This window comes from Rhipicephalus sanguineus, chromosome 6 (assembly GCF_013339695.2).
Source record: "Rhipicephalus sanguineus isolate Rsan-2018 chromosome 6, BIME_Rsan_1.4, whole genome shotgun sequence".
In the NCBI taxonomy this organism is placed as follows: Eukaryota; Metazoa; Arthropoda; class Arachnida; order Ixodida; family Ixodidae; genus Rhipicephalus; species Rhipicephalus sanguineus.
The window spans coordinates 35,734,646-35,756,290 of record NC_051181.1 but is presented as its reverse complement, the minus strand read 5'-3'; the positions used below and the strand labels follow the sequence as shown (position 1 = coordinate 35,756,290).

The following is a 21,645-nucleotide window of genomic DNA, read 5'->3' as shown; positions in this document are numbered from 1 at the left end:
CCCTGAAGATGACGTTGAAACTTCTCTACAGACCAAATGATGGCTAGACAGTCGTGCTCGGTGATGGTATAATGGTGATGGCAAGTGCTCCTTATTGCAGTCACACTGCTGTGCTCTTTTACAAAGTTAGCCTGCTAACCCTACCAAACTATTACTGCACAATCCTTATGGAATGCTATCACACAGGACTAAAAGTGATAGGTCACTTTGTAATCACCCCTGCCAAAATAAACCACTGGACCTTTTCTTGTAACATCTGCCCCGTTCACGTGCTGTTTGCTTCAAACATGCGTACTATGGCAAAGAAATGCTGCACTTTCTCTTCCTGTTTCACTTCAGTCAACCAACAATCTAAAAACATTGATTACGGCAATTTCTTGCCACCTCTTGTTGACCTTACGTGTGATGTATTACTTCATTTTTTACTGCTTCACCACGTTTGTCATGCCATTATTTAACTAAGCCTGTTTCTCTAGCATCAGGGACTGTGCTAGAGCCAAGGGCGAGTGTCATGTGCTTGTTGGGTAGTTCTTTCTCATTGCATTTGATCTCAATTTTCTTTCATACAGCCAGGAGTTCATCCTTGGTCAAATACATGAGGTATTTCATACATCATCTGAAACCACACCTTTGACGGTGGTCATATCATTATAGTGTGGGCACTTAGAGCACTGCACGGGTCTGGGCCGGCCCGAAAGCCCGGGCCGTCCGAAGCGTTTTCCGGTGGGCATGGGCTTGAAAGTGCGGGCCCGGGCTTGAAGTCGCGGGCCTGGGCCGGGCCGGACCCACTCATTAAAAGGCGCAAGTCGGGCCTTTGAGCACACGCGAATGTTATGCATTCCATGGTCTAAGGTATACTGTGCCAAGCTGAAGTGACACGTATGTATATATATATATATATATATATATATATATATTAACAGCACTAACAATGGGCCAGATCACGGTTGTTCCCATGGGAGGCATAAAGATTTCGGTATTTTATTCGAGGTTGACACATACGATACATTTCATTTATATTCCTTGGTATTACGTGCCAAAACCACGATATGATTACGAGGCACGCCGTAGTGGCACGGGATCAATTTCGACCACCTCGAGTTCTCTAACGTGCACCTAAAGATAAGTATATACACGGGTGTTCTTGCATTTTGCCCCTACCAAATTGCGGCCGCCGTGGCCGCGGGAATCGCACCCGCGTCCTAGGACTTAACAGCGAAACAGCTTAACCGCTGAGCTACCACTGTGGGCAAAGCAACATTTCGATGCATGTACACACCGGATTTTCCGTCCGATCGCCCGCTACAAAGCGCACGGCATCATTAATAATCATCATCAACAACTAATATCCTCTAGCGGGCCCGGGTCGGGCCTGGTCATGAACAAGCGCGCCCTGGATTAGTTTAGTAATGAACGCCCGGGCCCGGGCTTGGAACGACGGGCCCGGGCCGGGCTCGGGCTGGGTACGGTCGAGTACGCCCGGGCCGGGTCCGCGCTTGGAACCATGGGCCCGGGCTGGGCTCGGGCTTCGTAAAGCGGGCCTGGGCCGGGCCCGGGCCGTAAAATCCGGCCCGTGCAGTGCTCTATGGGCACTAACTAATATGGGCTTCCTTTCAGCAGCCATACGGTATGTCAGTTTCTTATACTGCAACTTGCCATGTGCTTTGATTAGTAGGTCCCTACTTCACATCTTGATGACTTCATAGACAGTCCAATCGATCTTCATGAGGCATGTCGATACAAGGAACACTGAAATGTTTCTCACTTTCTAGATGTTCTCACAATGAATCACGTTGTACTTTTGCAATGTGCGCGTTTTTTTTTTTCAGGAAGCTTCAAATGATTTCAAAATTGTGACCACCACCTACTGTAAAAAGGAAGAACCTCACACCACGCCATTTGGCTGGAAAACACGACTACGCTGGCGTGCAGTCCATGCTCTGCGTATCGAAACAACCTGTTTCATCTGTTGCTTTGGCCTCAATCAGTGTGCGTGTGTGTGTGTGTGTGTGTGTGTGTGTAATAATCAAAGAAAACGATATACACTTCTCATTTAGACACAAGAAATGGACATGCATGTTTGCGCATGAAAATCAGAAGCAGCTCGAGCTTCTATAATAACACTTTTTGTGCCCACAAGCAACACAACTACCTGCATACGCAGAAAAACCGCACGTGCAAGCAGCAGCATTTCCACTGCGATTCCGCCCGGAATAGCTGCATGCCATCCAACCAAGTCTATAGTCAAATACCACTAAATTCTTTCCGATTTCTGAATTCTTTCCTCCCGAAAACAAGCAGAGACTGGAATCGCCTTTCCTCCTCCATCGCTGCCACTAAGAACCGAGCACTGTTCAATCTGTAGTTTTGGAACCTTTATGGTGTAACTGCAAACTATTGTTCTTTTTTCTTTCTTGTTTTTTTAACTATCGCTAATTACTGTGTTTGCTTCACTGTTGTTGTTATTGTTATTGTTCTGTGCATATATTTTACCCATCCCCTCTATAACACCCTCTGGATTCTAAGGGTATACTAATAAATAAATAAATAAATAAATAAATAAATAAATAAAGGCAGGAGAGGTTTTGTCCAGAAGACCCAGCACTATCATTGATCATCTCCATAACTAAAGACATAGTCCCACTCATAAGCCAGATAGCAGATTCATCGGCTCATAAGCGAGACTATTTCTGAAACCACAGCTAGGGGGAACTCGCACTGCACTGATATGGCACATGCGGAGAAGGATTTTTGGAATCAATCAACTGAAAGGACCATCAGTACACCTCTTTTCAAGGGGATGATCGGGCGAAGAGGTGTTCAAAGATCCCATGAGACATCTTGTTTTTTTACGGTAACACAGCCAGTCACCCAACACCTGCTTAAAGGGAATAACGGACCCTTCATTGGTTGGTCTTATTTTTGAATAATGCAAATAAACTATTCTTTAAAGGTACCAAAATTTTTGCAACCAGAGGAGCAAGCTGTAATGGATTCTTTTCCGCAAGATCGGCAATCTGCAATATATTCTTCTGGCACATGCCTTCTACGCGACTCTCCTTGCCCGACTGTGTGCTACTCTGCCACCAACCAGAACAGTGAGAGCTATGTTTTTCTTTAATGTGTCATCAGCACCTCCTTGAAAACCAAAACTAGGAAAGCCTAGACTATCCAACTGCCACCAAATGCACCCAATACAACAGGACATCTCTAACAGTGTTAAGAGGTTGCATGACAGCACTGCACCACTGCAATCATTCTCAGCAGACAGAAGTTTGAACACAGTCTGCCACAGTCCCTAAGCTTCCATTTGACAAGATGCTACAACAACTGATTGCAATCGTAATGAACAACATTTTTCTGTTACTCTCTTATTATGACGAATTATTGTTGTACTCGTTAATGGTTCCTGTTGCTTCTCTCTGATATGTAACCATTGCATCTGCAAGACAATCTTGTCACAGGAGGTATCAATTTATTGCATTCGCATTGGGCTCGACCAACAGCAGCCTGCCTACAGCAGTCGAATGCAGCAGCCTTACAAGTGCACAGGTTCTGACAGACAAACTTTAGCACTGTGTATTTGTTTCCTCGTCTTACCGGCAGGTTGTACAGCTTGTATTGTTGGCACTGCATTTGGCCTCTCACGATGGTTTTGCTTTTCTATTTTCATGTGATAGCTTTAAACTTTTCCACTACAAGTTCACTGTCCATGCCCCAGTGTTTTCAACATTAGCAAAAGTTAGTTTTGTCATGAAAGGATGCAGTAGATACTATGTATATGCAACCCCTGATGCTTTATAAATGCACCCACATGTTTTACGAGGAACTGTGACAAGTTCCAATGCAATGGCAATAACATTTTTCATCCTTTCTTACAGATGCCCCATGCATATATGCCTGAGGTTTATTCCTACCTTAAAGACGTGTGGAAGCACTGCAATAGTTAAGATAGTCCGCACTTAAGCATGGTGTCCTTGTTATGGCACGTGGCACTGCCAAACAATAGAATCTTTCTAATTGTGGGCCAGATCATGTCATAATTGACATCTCTAGTGTGGGCAGGTAAATGAATGTCTGGCACGTAATATTGGAAGGTGAGTAATATCAATGTATTCAACTGCTTTTTAGTAAATCATAAGTTATTTCTGTAAGGCAGTAACTGTAAAAATTACCCTTTTAACTACAGTAATTGTAACAAATATCTGTCTTTCTGTAATGTGCACAAGCCTGTGAGGGTAGGAAAGGCACAGTTGCATGGTGCATTCACAAGGAACTTACTTAACATGTACTGATGGGCTAGTTGGTGAGCTGCTTCATCAAATTTTACGAGGAAGTTTAATTTGTCTGCAGCATCTTGGCATGAACACTGTGCGGTGCGCAGGAGATGTGACTCCCATTAATGGGGCAGGCATTAAAGAAAGCATCTGTGCCCTTGTTGAATAATACAATGTCTCCGGAGACGTCACTTCGAGCCCACACTGGTGAGTTGCAGAGGTTGTTTAACGGGTTGGTCGCTCTGGAAACGAGCGTCTTGGGTCACTAACTTCTCAATTTTTCAGCTGCCCATCACAATTATACTAAACCAACCAGCAGCACAGGATGTCTTCTATGCCGATGGTTATGACAATAACTTCATCAGCAAACAGTATCAATCACGAGACATTTGAGTGAGGTGACAAACAGGTTCCACTTGAACCTCAATCATGAGGCAAGACGCACTGAAAATGCAAATGGATGTACTACTCTGTGTGAGTTAGAGCTCACACAGCTTTCACCTTTCTTAAATGGAAAGAAAAATTGGACTCTGTAACAAAATGCAAAAGAGACAGAAAATCACCGCAGCGAAGGCTGCTCTATCAGTTGACCGCATGAGAAATAGAGGTAGACTGAATTTAGATACCACCGACTGCAATGGCTAAACTGACAGCCTTTGGTCAACCAAATGTGCCCCATCATTCACGAAATTTTTCATGGGTCTATGGCCTCATAAGCATAAAAAGCAAACCTCTGCTTGCAGATCACACAAGAGAATATTTTATGCCACCATGAAGGTGCATTTACATAACAAGTAGAGAGAATGCAAAAAAAAAAAGCTGCGTAGCAGCAGCCTGTACAGACTCATGTTTCCTAGGCAACATGGCAATACAATATAGTGTAATAATAAATTTTCACTCATGAAATTCAGAAAAAAGAGTCAAAGAAAGTCCACTTACAAGAACATCATGAGTGAACACATTGCATAACTGCTTATGTGTTAAATTACATTTATTAAATTTGTTTGGAAGAAAGCAAACCAAAGTTTGAAATTCATAATTTGTACGTGGTTGTGTAATGAATAAACATACCGAGTGAGGCAAGATGTCACTTTGGCAGAAAAAAGCAACATGTAGCAGGCATGTACACAGAGGTCCACTGTTAAAGGGAACATCGGAGCGCGTGACGGCCGGTCGGCGCCACTGCCGGTCGGCGGCTGCAACGAGTTTTGCGCAGGCACAGTTAGCTCCGTGAATGGTACTCTTTCGTCGTCCGCTACCGTCTGCTGCCGCGCCACGAATCGTAGAGAAGCGAGCCGTTCACGCGACAAAAGAGCACCACTCACAGTGCGCACTGCGCCTGCGCAAAACTGGCTGCAGCCACCGGCCGGCGGTGGCGCCGACCGGCCGTCACGAGCTCCAATGTTCCCTTTAACAGTGGACCCTTGTGTACTTTGTAAAGTACTTCATAGGTACTAGGAGACAATATTCTTACACACTGCATGGCAAACAAAATGAGAGGTACATGCGTTATACGAGTGACCTGTAATTCAACAAGTTTTTTTTCTCTAAAAACAACAAAATTCGTCAGCAATGTTTTAGTACCTTTACACCATACAAGACTGCGAGGTTATGCAAATGCGTTGCACTAGACTCGTTCTTGAGTTTGAAATTTCATTAACATATCTACAACTTCTGACAATATTGCTTGTACATAATCTGTACAGTGGTATGTAGGTATAGGGTAATGAAATACAACTCCTCAAGGTGTTGTAACAGAAGTAAGCTGACTTACTCGTGGCATGAAATTCCCACATAAAAGAACAGTGTGTGTGCTTTGGAGTTGTGAAGAATGATGCACCAGATTGAGTCATCACTTCTTACAAAGCCGTTAATATGTGCAACAAATAGCAAGTGTCTTAAAGGGGCCCAGCGACACAAATGAAGTGCATCATTTTCATCACTACTTCTGCTTTCTGAGTTGACACCACTCACAAGGTCTTATAATTCAAGCAATGATGATGTAAGGAAAACACCTTTTTCACGCATAATGCTGACAAAACAAATGCTTCGTCATACGCTTCCAAAGATGTTAAATGAACTCGATCAACGTGAAATAAATTTAGAGACAACTGGGAACAGTGCAATCAAAGCATTCTGTCGCCAAGGGTTGAAGCCCTTTCTTTTTTTGCAAAAAGTATAGGCCTAGTGCGCTGCAGCTTTGAACCGAACAGGCAGCGCCACCTGACGCCCGCGGCTGAAAAGTTAGGATTGTCGTTTGTTGCTCCCGGGCACGCAGTCACGGTAGAAACTCAGGGCTCCTCGCCGAAAGGACGTAAAAACGTCGCAGTAGTCCGGTACTTTTTCGTACTTCTGCGTGCATGGCTGGCACAAGAGCTGTAGGAACACCGTTCGGAAGCAACTAGCCTTAAAATTCTGCGGGTTACCTCAGAAGTAGGACGAAAATGAAAGCAACTCTACCGCAGCTGTGCGGGGCTGCGTAAGCAACGCCTCGAATTCTGTACATAAGTGTCCCCATTTTCGTGCGTTTTTTTTTCGCCTTTTATTATTTATTTTAAACGTATACACAAGCTTACAAGGTCACAAAGAAATAGGAAGATAGCAGGCTGACAACAGCCACCAAGAGGGGCAATGGGCCTGTCTGCGTCTCCTGCTCTCACGCGTGATTTCTTGCCAGCCAGAGCGACGAGCAGGGGTAGCCGGTGCGGAACCAGACACAAATTTGCCGCGTCCTCTTCGCTGAGAACGAAAACAGTTCGGTATGGCTTAGCACACGTAGAGCACTGAAAAATCAAAAGCTCACCTCCACTCATTCGGCGTAGTCCTCGGCTTTCGATTGCACTCTGCATTTCCCAATAATGTCGGAAGATTCCGTCGCGCACATCAATTCTTCTTGCAGACCACACACTGACCACTCGCGTGCAACTTTGTACCAAGCGACCAAGAACTCCTTTTGAAACACACGTTATTACAATTTCAATCCTACGGAAACCGCAGAACAACAGACGATCGTCGCGTCTTGTCCTCACGTTCACGCGCGGGCTGGCGGCCGTGGCTGGCGATGTGCTTTCCTAGCAGACGACAACCAGACGAACTGATGGGCGCTCGCTTGCAGTCTCACTGTCTGTGAAGTGTGTGCGCTCGCTCGCCTGTGTGTGTGCGTGCTCTGTGAGCGTGTTTGTGTGTGTGTGTGGTTGGGGGTGGGGGGTGGGGGTGGTCTACTGTTCCCAAGAGACGGTGTCCAAGAGACGGAAAAGAACTTGTTTCCGGCGCAAACAGCTGTCTTTTGTCGGCTTTTTCTTTTTTTTTTGTTGGTAGGGCTCGCAGTTCGGTTTTCAGCGAAAAGAATGACTGAGAGGGGCCTGTCTTCTTCGAATGGCTTGAGGCGAATAGGGGACGAAGTTTTTTTGAACGCTTACGTTAACAAGAGTTGCTGCATGCTGATTTTTCGGCAGCTTTAAACGGCTGTAGTTTGAGAGGTTTTTCAGACAGGAAGAAAAACATAAATAAAGATAAGTTAGCACAGCGTATTTACACACGCAGACAGAAAAAAAAAGAACTACGGCGGCCGTTCTTGGAGAACAGCGGCCGCCGCAACCGTAGCCGCCGCCTTGAAACATACAGTCGGGCCCGTAGGCGACAATCCTAACAGTGCACCACTAGCCCGATAGAGGGCGAGAGCAGTAGCGCCACCATACCAGCTCACGAGGTCTATAGATTCTGTTCAACGAGTTGCAAGTTTTACTCTTTTCCCTTCTTCCTTTGTCTTTTTTTTTTCAGTTTTTTTTATTGTATAAAGGAATGCTGACTCTGATCTCATAATTATGCAAATGATTTATCATTAAACAGTGTGTACATATCGTATTGTATAGTGTTTATTGTAAATATTGTATTGTAATTTTGTGTTAGTATAAGTATTGTATTATATCAGTACTGTATAATTACTTCCATGCTCTCGCTGTATGCCATGTAAAACGGGGCTCGAGGCTTCTCAAGTGGATAGATCCACTTTTTCTCGAGCCCTCATGTTCCAAAACACACACACTTGTGGACGAAATAAAGTTTGATTTGATTTGGTACTGTAAAATGTGATGACATCACAGCGGAAGTAGGACCGTCCAAGACGAAGTATCTATAATTTTATTTGAATGGAGAAACCACCTTCTGCAAAATGCAATGGCAATTTTGGGCACCGGAAGTAGTGGCTGGTCATGTGACAGTGACACCAGTGGCTTTGCATTCTGCTTTGCTAGACAAGCCAAGCCGCACATATTGTTTGCCTAGATCCAGCTTGGCAACACTATTGTTCAATAAAAAATATAAAAACATCCTTTATACTAAGATACAAGAGGATTTCGTATCTCAGTGTGGTCGTGATTATGGCATGAAATTGACTATTGACTCCAAAAAGGATTTCTGTTTTTGAACATCACATTTTGAAAACTATTGCAGCAAGATGCTGGCTGTGCTGTGCAACAGCCACCATGTGGAGAGACGGTATATCTCCATAAGAGGTGCACATCATTGAAAGCAGCCAGTGAGGTCACTGGCAGAATGAAATGTGAAAGGAAATGTTTTTGCTGCATTGTCTACTTGGCTTTTAAACTTCAGTTCCCACGCACCAATATTTATAATTATTTTGGTGTACATCTCAGCCTTCAATGCTTCGCACACTCCAGTGCTAAAGAAGGCATATTAAAAAAACGTCACTGGGCCCCTTCAGTGCAGTGCCTTACAGAGTGCTTCATTTGTTCATTCTAAATGAGGACAAGCTTTGGCTAGCAGATGTGCACTGCACCAACTTGTATAAATATATTTCAATTCAATCTTGCATTGCATACTTCTGGGCAGGGCATTTTGTAACAATATTCAAAAATGTATTCTGTTAAGTGCCCTTGAGAAGCTAAATGTGGGCGCGAGCTTGGCTGCCTCTGCATGACTCGAAACCGAATGTTTTTGTGCAGGAACAGCGCTGTTGATTGACAAACATGGCCTAACTTGACAATATATAATAATGACATTTATCAATGAGGAATCGAGTATATATGCGATAACGAAGCAAGAGTCGATGGCCCGCAATCAAATGCTGAGGGAAAGTGCCTGAGATTGCAAGCATGAGTCGGCGAAAATAAGGCCTTATTGAGATGCTAGCGCGGGCAAAGATTAAAGCGACCAACAGCTGTGAGTCACAAAAAAATATTATACTTTCTCCTCGCTATCGCGGAGCGGATACTTTCCCGCATGTCGCGGCCACACACCGGCGCGCAAAACAAGAGCAGCACAGCTGCTTGTGTCCTCGGTTGAATGATTCCTCGAGGGCAAATAATTCAAACGCATTCTCGACAGAAAGGCACCATTAAAATAAAACCGTTAAGAACCCATGATCTGAACGCCTCGTGGATATAATGTCGTTTAGTCGAGCTTGTTTAACCACAACACTGACGGTACTTTCAACGCGAACACTGGGAGCTAGATTTTTCCCTCAAGCATAGCAACCCCTGCTGCTTGTGATCGCATTGGTTTAAGCACACAGGAACAGCCCAGTCGTTTAGAGTGCTCGTTAAGTCGCAGCGCAGGCTCGAACAAATTTACTGTCGCTTTGGTGGCCCGATTAGTGCAGTGCATCCCCACTCTACCAGCTAGCAGGATATCTAACGAAATAGCAGTTGGCATCGGCACCCACCATCGTTATCAGATGTCGTAGGATTTGGCGCCGCGCTTTCGGAATCCACCCTCGACTCTTGGTCGTTGCTTTCACCAACCGACTTGCTAGAACGCTTCAGCTGACCGCAACCGCAAGACGACGAGTCGCCCGCGCTCTGGCCATCATCGTCTTTGACGTCCACCACCTTCGACGACTGATCCGAACACTGGTCATCGCCAAGCACCGCAGCGGCCGCGAACACGAGGACCACAACCCGCAGAATCGCCATCCCACGACAGCGTCCTGCGCCACAGGTGCTGCGACATGCACGACTCCGAAAAAATGAGCGATTTGTCGTCCGCTTTCCCGCAGGTGGCCGGTGCAATCACCCATCGTGCTTTACACCTACGCTGGCCTCGGATTGGCTCAACCGGCAACTGAAACGGTTTCGGTTTCTCTCGCTCTCATTTCCTAGACATTGTACTCATTTCCTTCTTTTTAATAGAGCTCTAGTCTCTAATGTAAGGCGTAATTATTGCTGCTGGTGTAGCTTCGAAACACCCGCCAAGCATCGTTTCGTTGAAGCCAGCGCCCGTCGCGGTGGAGCACCATAACATCACGTGCGCACGATTCGGAAACGTTGAGAGCGCGCTTTTTGAATCGGGGACCCCTAGTGTGGGAAGGAAACGCGGATGCTATAACCCTTTAATGCCTGAATTATGAAAGCACCGAAGAAAAAAATTTGTTTTTCGTTTTTCAGCTTTAAATAGCAGCCTTAACACAAATCAGCAGTTGTATTATCCAAAATGCAACTTTAATGCATACTTTTAGGTATGTCGCGAATTCGCGACAACCGGCACTTAAAGGGACCCTCTAACACTTTTCCTGACCTCATTGTTTTACAGTTTTTACTTTCGGGTTGCGTAGACTGGAGGCTGTAGATATTAGTGCAGCAAGAACGGCAGCGGTAGGGGCACGCAGTCCGAAGTTATTCAGCCTAGAACACTCAAAATACAATAAAATGGAGGCCTACCCTCAACTCGATTTTCGCGGGGTCACCTGACCACGTTTCACTCACCCTGTGACGTCTGATGGCGCCCCAATGAAATGAACTGAAAGATCCTACGTACGGGAAGCTTGCATACAATGTTGGCCGTTCTTTCCAACGTATTGATGATACCGTTGCGATAGTAACAAACAATGTGGTGCATTAAGAGTGAACTGCGCGTGCGAAACGAGGCAGATCGTGAACGCCTCTACATTTTTTCTAGTTTTAGTCGTATTTCTTGTTGCGACGGCGTCTATATCAACGCTCTTACAATTTTTCCCTTCAGTTTCTACAAACAACGGCGCCTGGAGCGTCCCGAGCGCGTTTCCCTCCAGCGCCGTGGCGTTCGGCGCATTCTTTGCCGGGCGCTTCAGTTTTAAAGCTGAAATGTCTAAGATCGTCTGTCTAGTTGGTGTTCAGTGAAAAAAGCATGCTGAAGAAAAACTAAACCCAATAATAACCCCTTTTGTGATGCAACGCCGCTATTACTTCTAACGTTACATTTTTCCAATCATAGGCCAGCGCTCATCTTCGTCATTTCCGCCCGCAATAGTTCTGGCGAGCGCCACTACGCGTTGATGCGGTCAGCAGCGATGTAGGCGCTTCAAAAAAAGTGTTGGAGGGCCCCTTTAAGCCAATAGTAGCTCCATATGTTCAATGCAACGTAAGTATGGCATCGCCGCATCAATGAAGCGGATCTCTTCAGGGCGACGTAACTTGGCGCCGTCATTGTTGTTAAATGCAAGTTTGACTTTATTGCCTCCTACCAATCACGTGACATCGTGTGGGCCACCATGTGTGCCCTAGACTCCGCCGCCCAGTATAGCCGACTTCTTGGGAGCCGACAGAATGACATGAAGGTGACGGCACCGAGAAATAGATCTAGCTCACCACGAGACAGAGCCAGTCCTTTGTTCGGATTTTTCTGCGTCGCAAACAGATTGCTCTGCTGAACGATGTGTTCCGTGAAGGTGTCACAAAAAATTCCTTGAAATATTCAATAGGAGCTCGGACAGTGTCACATTGAAGATGAGCGGTTTTCCAGTGTGGCATTCCCGCTGTTCTTGACAGTCTTTTTCCACCGCACTGCATGTTTTAGAGAGGCACTGGCTTGGCTGGTCTACCACATCTTCGTCTTCATCCTCACTGCTCGATGAAGACACACGTGCTTGTGCATGAGGATCGACATCTACATCGTCGTCTTCGCTGTCATTGAGACAGCTGTCGTCACTTTTATCAGCAGGTGGCAAGCGCATGCGAAGCCCTTTTTTTCCCATAAAATGAGCTCATGAACTTGTCATTCCAGCAGTCATCACTGACTGACTCAAATGCCGGATGTCGCGAATTCGTGACATACCACAGAAGCGAGGATCGCGCAGGAAATAACGTACTTCAAAACAACGTGACATGTCGTGTGCAACCTCTTGTATGCGTGCACATCGGAAACATTTTATAGGAGATGGAACTTACGTCCCTTGGGCAGAAAACAACGAAGTAGTGAGAGCTGTTGCACGTGCTTCGCGCTCTCCGGCAACTGCTACATAACACTCGGTTCCAGCTTGTAATACCTTACATGCAATGGCGCTAGATGTCTAGTGCTGAAAGCTACGTTCGCCGCAAATACGTGACAGCCGCCGGTGAAGGCATCAACGCGTTTCGTGTGTTACTTAATCGGCGTCTTTCGGTATGTCGCGAATTCGCGACAACCGGCAGTAAAGGGTTAATATATATAAGCCGAGGCACGACACATCATGCACGTTCTCCTGCCGAAATTTCGGTCTACCTTAGGGAACCTACAATAAACCGAGACCCGGTGCACTCGACCGCCCAGTAACCGCTTCATGGTCAAGAGTGGGCGCCCATGGAAAAAAACTAATCATCATCAGCCTGTCTACGCCCACTGCAGGGCAAAGGCCTCTCCCATGTTCCGCCAATCAACCCGGTCCTGTGCTTTCTGCTGCCACGTAATACCTGCAAACTTCTTAATCTCATCTACCCACCTAATTTTCTGTCTCCCCCTCACGCGTTTGCCATCTCTTGGAATCCAGTCAGTTACCCTTAATGACCACCGGTTATCCTGCCGACGTGCTACGTGCCCGGCCCATATCCATTTCTTCTTCTTGATTTCAACTATGATGTCATTAACCCCCGTTTGTTCCCTGACCCACTCTGCTCTCTTCCTGTCTCTTAAGGTTACACCTATCATTTTCCTTTCCATCGCTCGCTGTGTCGTCCTCAATTTAAGTTGAACCCTCTTTGTAAGTCTCCAGGTTTCTGCTCCGTAGGTAAGTACCGGTAAGATGCAGCTGTTATATACCTTCCTCTTGAGGGATAGTGGTAGGTTACTATTCATGATTTGATAATGCTTGCCGAATGAGCCCCAACCCATCCTTATTCTTCTAGTTATTTCACTCTCATGGTTCGGCTCCGCGGTTACTACCTGTCCTAAGTAGACGTACTCCTTTACAACTTCCAGTGTCTCGCCACCTATCGCAAAGCGCTGTTCTCTACCAAGATTGTTCCACATTACTTTAGTTTATGCATATTAATTGTCAGACCTACTCTTCTACTTTCCGTATCCAGTTCAGTAATCATGAGCTGCAATTCGTCTCCCGCGTTACTCATCAATGCAATGTCATCAGCGAATCGTAGGTTACTGAGATACTCTCCATTAACTCTTATCCCTAGCTCTTCCCAATCTAGGGCCCTGAAAACCTCCTGTAAACACGCGGTGAATAACATTGGAGAGATCGTGTCTCCCTGCCGTACGCCCTTCTTTATTGGGATTCTGTCGCTTTCTTTATGGAGGACTATAGTGGCTGTGGATCCGCTGTAGATTTCTTCCATTATGTTTACATAGGCTTCGTCGATGCCTTGATTCCGCAGTGCCTGCATGACTGCTGATGTCTCCACCGAATCAAATGCCTTCTCGTAATCTATGAAGGCTATGTATAGGGGTTGGTTGTATTCCGCGCATTTCTCTATCACCTGATTGATAGTATGAATATGGTCTATTGTTGAGAATCCTGTACGAAATCCTGCCTGGTCCCTTGGTTGATTGAACTCCAATGTCGTATTAATTCTGTTAGCAATTACTTTTGTAAATAGCTTGTAGACAACCGACAGTAAGCTTATGGGCCTGTAATTTTTCAGGTCTTTGACGTCCCCTTTCTTATGGATCAAGATGATGTTGGCATTCTTCCAAGATTCTGGTATCCTCCCCGTCGAGAGGCACTTCGTAAAAACTAAATCCAGCGCTTAATGTAGCGCTAATTCTGCTCTAATCCAGCGCTAATACCGCGGTTATAGCAGCGCTACTGTATTTCTTGTGCAGGTCTTGGCGTGGTTCTTAGACCTGCGCTTAATGCAGCTTCCCTACCCAACACCACCTAGACGCCCTACCGCGAAACCTGAGGAAGTTTGTACGTGTCCGTGTCGTGACGCCAGCTGGCAAACAAAAGAGTGTTACACACTCGCCCTCCTGGCCACCAGGGGCGCTGACTAACACTCGCAGGTTTGCATGCACATAAATGCCTGATAAAGTCGACGAGTGGACAACCGCCGCCGTAGCTCAATTGGTCATCGTGCGCGTTTATATCTACCCATGAACGGCGAGAAGAGACATTTGTAATTTAAATGCGAGAGTGTTAAGAAAAGCCGAAATCGGCAGCTGTGACCCGATGAATGCAAGTAATAAAAAATTCGGCAGATCCCACGTACCGTGGGAATCGATTGATATGCGAAGCATGCGCGTGATGGTGACTGTGGCGTAATTTTACACATTGAGGGAACATTACGGAATTACGCTAGAGAAATGTGGAAGTGGTATACGCGCACTCATATGTTTACAGTTGCGTAACGATGCCAACAGCAACATGGGTGTTACCAACACCAGACGTGGTAAGCTGATAATGTAGTGCTTATATTCTTCAATACTAGATAACGCGAATCCGAACAACACAGAGAAGGAACACAGATGCACAGGACAGGCGTTACTCGCAATAACTAAGCTTTATTCAGAAAAGTTCAGAAGGCAAAATGCTATAGATGCCCGTGTACTGCGCGATCTCGGAACACGTTAAAGAATACCAGATCGTCAAAATTTCCGGAGCCCTTTGCTATGTCGTCTTACATGCATAATCATATCGCAGTTTTGGGACATAAAACCCCAACGCAATTATTATTCTTATTATCACTTTCCTTCCGGGTCAATGTGTGTGTGTTGGTTGAGACTCTGTATCCCTTGCGGCACATACCCGCATAACATGAACCCTGGTATGCGGGTATGTGCCACACGTACGTGACTAAGAGAAAGAGTTTCATGACGTACGCGACCGGTATTTTGCGTTATTCAACTCATGGCCAGTGAATCGCGTTCGTCATACACTGATCCCCTGCTATGCCAAATTGGTATATTACAAGTAATGGAGAGGACCAGGAGAGCGCCCAGGTCGTGGCCCAGACGTAGGCGGCTAGATAGATAGATAGATAGATAGATAGATAGATAGATAGATAGATAGATAGATAGATAGATAGATAGATAGATAGATAGATAGATAGATAGATAGATAGATAGATAGATAGATAGATAGATAGATAGATAGAAACGGCCAAAGTGCCTGAGGTTCGCTAAGAAATGCTTCGCATTTAAAATTAGGACCCAAGCAGGAATCGAACCCAAGCATTCTGCGTGGCAGTCAGTAATTCTACCACCGAGCCACACCAGGTCTAGAAATAGCTTTGGAAAAATACCCTGTGGAGGAATAATGACGGTGCAACGTCAGTTGTGGTTGTGGTGCTGCTGGCTATCTAATTTTACAACAAAGCAATAAACACTACATATGTAATCCTGCGATACAAGACGTACAGGTTAACGTCTGTGGTTCCAGTGTTGGTTCCGCTTTTACAGTAGTCTAATAAACATTACAACTGTATTCCTATGATTAAGCAAGCTATATTGAAGCGTTGGTCGACCCCGAAGGAATACGCTAACGAAAGTTACGTATGGTAATCACCTCATCGCACCATAAAGTGCACTTGGTTTCGATAATGCTGACGACCCTGCCCCAAGCATTTGTATTTTCCCTCGTTCTCTCTGTCTCGTCACACCAATACTGCGCACTCACTTTGTAGTGCTCGAGCGGCACACCCAAGTACTTAGCCGGCGTTGTTGACCGCAGTACATTTGCAAAATGTGCTGGTGTATTGTCCCACGTGCCGTAATAAATGCCAATCGAGGCTTTTCTCCCAATTTATCTGAGCTCCAAATTGGTCACAGTATTTCTTTACGTGCTTACTACTTCAAAAACGCTGTCGCGATCCTCGCAGAAAACCGCGATGTGCATGGGCGTCCGCAAGGGGGGGGGGCAAGGGGGGGCATCTGCCCCCCCCCCCCCCCTGGAATTAGGATATATATATGAAAGAGAGGGGGGGGGGGTACTTTTAGCCTTGTATCGTGGCCCAAGTTTTCCCAAAGCTAGAGCGGGTCGTATGTATCTCTTCTCGTGTGTGTACGGCCCGGCGCCGCGGGCTAACTGCGGTACCATCTGAACTTGGACCATGTGTGTGATGTGTAGAAGCGACAATTCTCTTTTCCCCTTTTCCTTGGTCGCTTGCTCAGGCCGCCTTTTTATCTACCCTACGAAGATAAGACAGGGATAAACCGCCCGCCTCGCCCGCCTCCGGCGGCTCTCTGTCTTTCCTACCGCTGTTCTTTCCCTCCCTCGTTCTGCAGCTGTTGACGAATGCCCCAACAAAGCAATTGTCGCTAATGCTGCCTTCGTTATTTCTCTCTTTCTTCTTTTCTTTCTCCTTTTTTTATCGTTTTTTGAAATTCTCGTTTGGCACCCAAACTGGGCGGGCGGCCCTGCCTGGTGCAGCAGGTTGGCCATGTCATTTCAATTACATCCTCCGAAGAAGGCTGGACCGCGCGCCAGCCGAAACTGTTACGATAAAATAAATATTTGTTTTGTTTTGTATATTGTAGCACGAAGAAGTTTTTCACAATTTTTATGACGGTAGCCCGAAGAAGTTCTCTTTATGCCTATATATATAGGGATAAATTTTTGCACAAGCGAAAAGCTGCAAAGCTTGATTAACACATTTCGGTCTCGCATATCCGTATGGAACAACGTTCAGGATTGCGAACCAAATTTGCACTAGACGTCATGTCATGGCAGTGAGACTGCCTGCGATGCCTATTCAAGATAGCGAATAATTCTGAGATACAAGTTTCATGTTTTCTTTTCCTGAACTAAGAGATTTACGCAGTCTGACACAAGAACTTCAGTTCTCACAAAATTGACGGCTACTTTTAGCAAGAAATCATTACCGCTACACTTCTTTAAAAAACTGTAACAATATCCCATGGCGTCGCGCCTCTCACCACCCAAGCTCCCAAACAATGCTTTTATATCGGTCACACAGAAAGCTTGTGGGCTTGTACAAGTTGCATGCTGTGCTTTGTTGTGGAGCTCAAGTTGCCCTTGTTGTTGGTCCTTATAAGGCGTCGATTATATCTTCACAACAGCAGGCCTTCATGCTCATGCAAATTAAATCGCTTTACCATTTTCGGGAGTCATGTATTTATGTTGCTTACATGTTTAGTTAATGTTGCGGCAATGTCATACGCATCTCAAAATAAAATACTACTGCATGTGGATGTTAGTTTTTTAGGAATGTGTCCAAACCCCGACAAAAGAATCGTGAAGTACAGCGTGTATGAAGGCGACATGATGAGTACTCGTAGGAAGTGACGACACTGACGAGTCACGACGGAGGATGTATTTATATAATCAGAAGCAGAAATTAATTTACAAAAAAGGACAAACTTTACAGTACCTACTGTACTTATTGTTCATTTGGTTAGAGCCTAAGTATAGCCGTGGTACAGGGTTTGCCTGGAGCTTCAGCTCAGACTATACTGGCTATCAAGATTTTGCTCGCGTTAAAAAAAAAAAAAAACTTGGTTAACAAGCATCAATAAAGTTGTTTCACTCACTCACTTGGTTAACAAGCCAGTTGCGACGGTTATTCAAAAATGCCATCAGAAGATCAGCCAATCAAATATCATTAAAGGTGACCACCACCTTAAAGTTTATGCCCAGTTTAAGGCCCGACCAATAACACAGAGCAAAACAAAATCAATAGCTTTATTCGTCCCCTTGAAAGCACAATCAAGCCTTCTTCCTATGGGAGTCTTTTTTGGCCCCCGACACACATCCGTGCAGCCGTGCCCATCCGCGCGATGATTACAGCCTAATGGCAACGCGCCTATGCTTAAACACTTAAACCGTGACTGATGGTTGTCAACGACGAAAGGAAAAGAGCCGCCACGAATGGGCCGGCGACGCACCCTGCGAAACGGGTGAAAGCAGCCCCCGCTTTCACGCTTTGGGTGGCACCTCTGGACTGTCGCGTGTCGATAGGTTTTACGGGCACGTGTCATTATGCCGTCTTCGAAAGGTGTCATCCTTAAAAAGGGCTGAAGGGCGATCTGTTCTAATCATTTCGACACGTTTAGGCGCCGGGCGCCTCCAAGTCCGATGGTAGCAGTGCCGGCACGCATGTGTTCCGAGCCTCCTTCAGGGGAGGTTTCTGTTGTTCAGCTCTGTAGAGAGATAGCGACACGAAAAGAGACACCGTACATGGCATTGTGTTTTCGCCTTCGTTGGTCACTGTGTTCGGAATACGCTGGTACGCCCGAGCCGGCAACCCTTGTGAGCACGCATCTTGTTGAATGCACCTCCAGTGTGGGGGACCTCAACAAGGTAGCAAATTCGGCGAGTCGGAATATATTTATGATGGCCAGCCCCGCGTCTCGTTTGCGCTATCCATCACGGGGAACCTCGCCAGAGCGGCGACAGCGCGTAAACGATTCCAGCCATCTTCCCACTTTGTGGTGCGTGCAATGTCCTGTCTACAAGGGGAGCCGACACGGCCACATGGTTCCGTTTTTTCGACAGTAAGCCCCTGCACTCGTGCCCCTCTCTTTGTGTGGTTCAGTGTGTTTAAGTGCATGGCTGTGCGGAGATGAAACAACCAGGACACTGGACGAGAGAGCAACGAGCGGCAAGCAGTGCATGGCCCGGTCGCTCGACTGTGCGGGTGCGCGAGCGAGATTGAGCTAGACGAATGAATTTGTGAGCGTGTGTATTAGCCTGTAAATAAGATTTCCTTGTAAATATAATGCTTTCGTGTTTTTAACGTGAGCATTTCAATAATTAACTTTCCAGTCAGTGTGCGTATATTTTCTAGTGGTCAACCACCAGGAACTCTGACAGCTTTGCCTCGTCCGGTCCCCAATTATGGATATCCGACGCTTCTTCAAGCATCCACGGATGTCTGACGGAGTGTCACTGAGCTGTCCGGCGGACGATTCTAGTGTGGCGTGTGACGATTTTGCAGAAGTTGACCAGCCTAGTGATGCAGACCTTCACCAACGGACAGTGCCTGAGGTCGTCGCCACCATGGAAGAGGTTCCACCATCAGTGAGCTACCACGACACAGTAAGTCACGATGATACTTCTCCTTGCTTGGGATTAAATAACAGTGACAATTGCAAACAAGCAACTAACATTTCTCAAGAATATGATTTGGGAGAGTTTCTAGACAAAGCTAAACTCCCGGGCATCCCAGACAATTTGAAGTTACGCCTTCTGACTAATCCATGGTCGCCAAATGCTACATATGACTTTAAGAAAGATGTAACACCTGGCAAGAGGACTTTTCGCTACCAATGGCTGGCAGATTACGTCCCTTGGCTTGCGTACTCAGCGACACTGAAAGGCGCCCTTCGTCGTTTCTGCGTCACCTATCCTCCAAATGTTCATCGGGGTACTCAAGGTAGCTTTATCGTGCGCACTTTCAGTAACTACAAAAAAATGCACCAGGCGTGCAGGGATCATGGGAAATCCCAATGGCACCAGGAAGCAATGGCCGCCTCACAGAACTTTATGGGTGTGATGTGAGGCAAGAAATTACTCGTTGTACAGCAGCTAAACAAAGCCCTGCACGAGCAAGTTGAAAGGAACCACCAGAAACTATTTCCGATCATTTGCACCATTATATTTTGTGCAACGCATGACTTCCAGTACGCGGGAAACAGTCTGACAGTGGAGTTTTCAATGATCTCCTTGACTTTCGGGTAGAAGCAGGAGATACCCGGCTTCAAGAACACTTTGCATCTTCTCCTGGTAATGCAAAGTACACTTCCGCCCGAGTCCAGAACGAGAGCATCACAATCTGTGGCGACATCCTGAGGGAGGAAATAGTGGCTGAAGTTAACACAGCATTTGCTTTTACCGTCCTTGCGGACGAAACTGCAGATATTGCAGGAACAGAGGAACGGATGCCTGCGTTCGAGAGCATTTTATGGGATTTGCAGAGTTGAATCAGCTGAACTCAGCTTGCATCGCCGCCGCAATCTTGAAGTTTTTAAAGGATATAGCATACCCCCCCCTCCCCCCCAGCGGTTGCCCCCCCCTGAAAAAAGTTCTGCGGACGCCCTTGGCGATGTGGTCAGCGTATGTCAGTATTTTAACTTCAGCAAGTTGTAACTTGAAACCTTGGATGTTTTCATCGCGCATCACTGCTACATCAAAGGTATAGCGCAAAAAGCAATGGGCTTAGAGCCGGGGCGTAGCCAGAAATTTTTTTCGGGGGGGGGGGGGGTTCAACCATGCTTTGTGTATGTTCGTGCGTGCGTTTATGTGTACGTGTATAAATACGTAAGCAAAACTGCAAAATTTTGGCGGGGGCCTTGGCTACGCACCTGGCCTAGAGGACACCCTTCCCTTAAGCATCGCGGATCTTTTCCTAACGTCCAGTTGAATATATAGGTCAGAGAGGCGGCGAGCGCTCGTTAAAAAAAACAACTGCGTCGGCCAGGAATAAAAAAGCCGGGCCACCCGTGTGCAGGCGAGTATTCTACCACTGAACCACCGACGCGGTCATGTGCGTCTACTTCCCTTAGGCACCGCGGATCTTTTCCTAACGCCCAGTTGAATATATAGATCACAGAGGCGGCGAGCCCTCGTTAAAAAAAAACTGCGTCGGCCGGGAATCGAACCAGGGCCATCCGCGAGGCAGGCGAGTATTCTATCACTGAACCACCGACGCGGTCATGTGCGTGTGCTTCCCTTAGGCACCGCGGATCTTTTGCTAACGCCCAGTTGAATATATAGATCACAGAGGCGGCGAGCCCTCGTTGAAAAAAAAAACTGCGTCGGCCGGGAATCGAACCCGGGCCACCCGCGTGGCAGGCGAGTATTCTACCACTGAACCACCGACGCGGTCATGTGCGTGTGCTTCCCTTAGGCACCGCGGATCTTTTCCTAACGCCCAGTTGAATATATAGATCACAGAGGCGGCGAGCCCTCGTTGAAAAAAAAAACTGCGTCGGCCGGGAATCGAACCCGGGCCACCCGCGTGGCAGGCGAGTATTCTACCACTGAACCACCGACGCGGTCATGTGCGTGTGCTTCCCTTAGGCACCGCGGATCTTTTGCTAACGCGCAGTTGAATATATAGATCACAGAGGCGGCGAGCCCTCGTTGAAAAAAAAAAAACTGCGTCGGCCGGGAATCGAACCCGGGCCACCCGCGTGGCAGGCGAGTATTCTACCACTGAACCACCGACGCGGTCATGTGCGTGTGCTTCCCTTAGGCACCGCGGAT

The 21,645-nt window shown here is 46.5% G+C and overlaps 1 protein-coding gene and 3 non-coding genes across 4 annotated transcripts in view; all 4 read right to left on the bottom strand.

The window, feature by feature from the left end:
* Positions 1 to 10,315, bottom strand: part of LOC119395690 (formylglycine-generating enzyme) — a 100,489-nt gene extending 90,174 nt beyond the window's left edge. Inside the window, exon 1 of the mRNA XM_037662693.2 lies at positions 9,961 to 10,315. Within this exon, the coding sequence (XP_037518621.1) occupies positions 9,961 to 10,210 (250 nt within the window). The 5' untranslated portion in view covers positions 10,211 to 10,315. The remainder of the gene's footprint in view (positions 1 to 9,960) is intronic.
* Positions 10,316 to 21,190: 10,875 nt separating this feature from the next.
* On the bottom strand, positions 21,191 to 21,261 carry Trnag-gcc (transfer RNA glycine (anticodon GCC)). Its single transcript has one exon. It is a non-coding gene; the product is annotated as a tRNA-Gly (tRNA).
* Positions 21,262 to 21,363: 102 nt separating this feature from the next.
* Trnag-gcc (transfer RNA glycine (anticodon GCC)) lies at positions 21,364 to 21,434 on the bottom strand. The gene has a single exon. It is a non-coding gene; the product is annotated as a tRNA-Gly (tRNA).
* A 104-nt stretch (positions 21,435 to 21,538) lies between these two features.
* On the bottom strand, positions 21,539 to 21,609 carry Trnag-gcc (transfer RNA glycine (anticodon GCC)). Its single transcript has one exon. It is a non-coding gene; the product is annotated as a tRNA-Gly (tRNA).
* Positions 21,610 to 21,645: the final 36 nt, after the last annotated feature.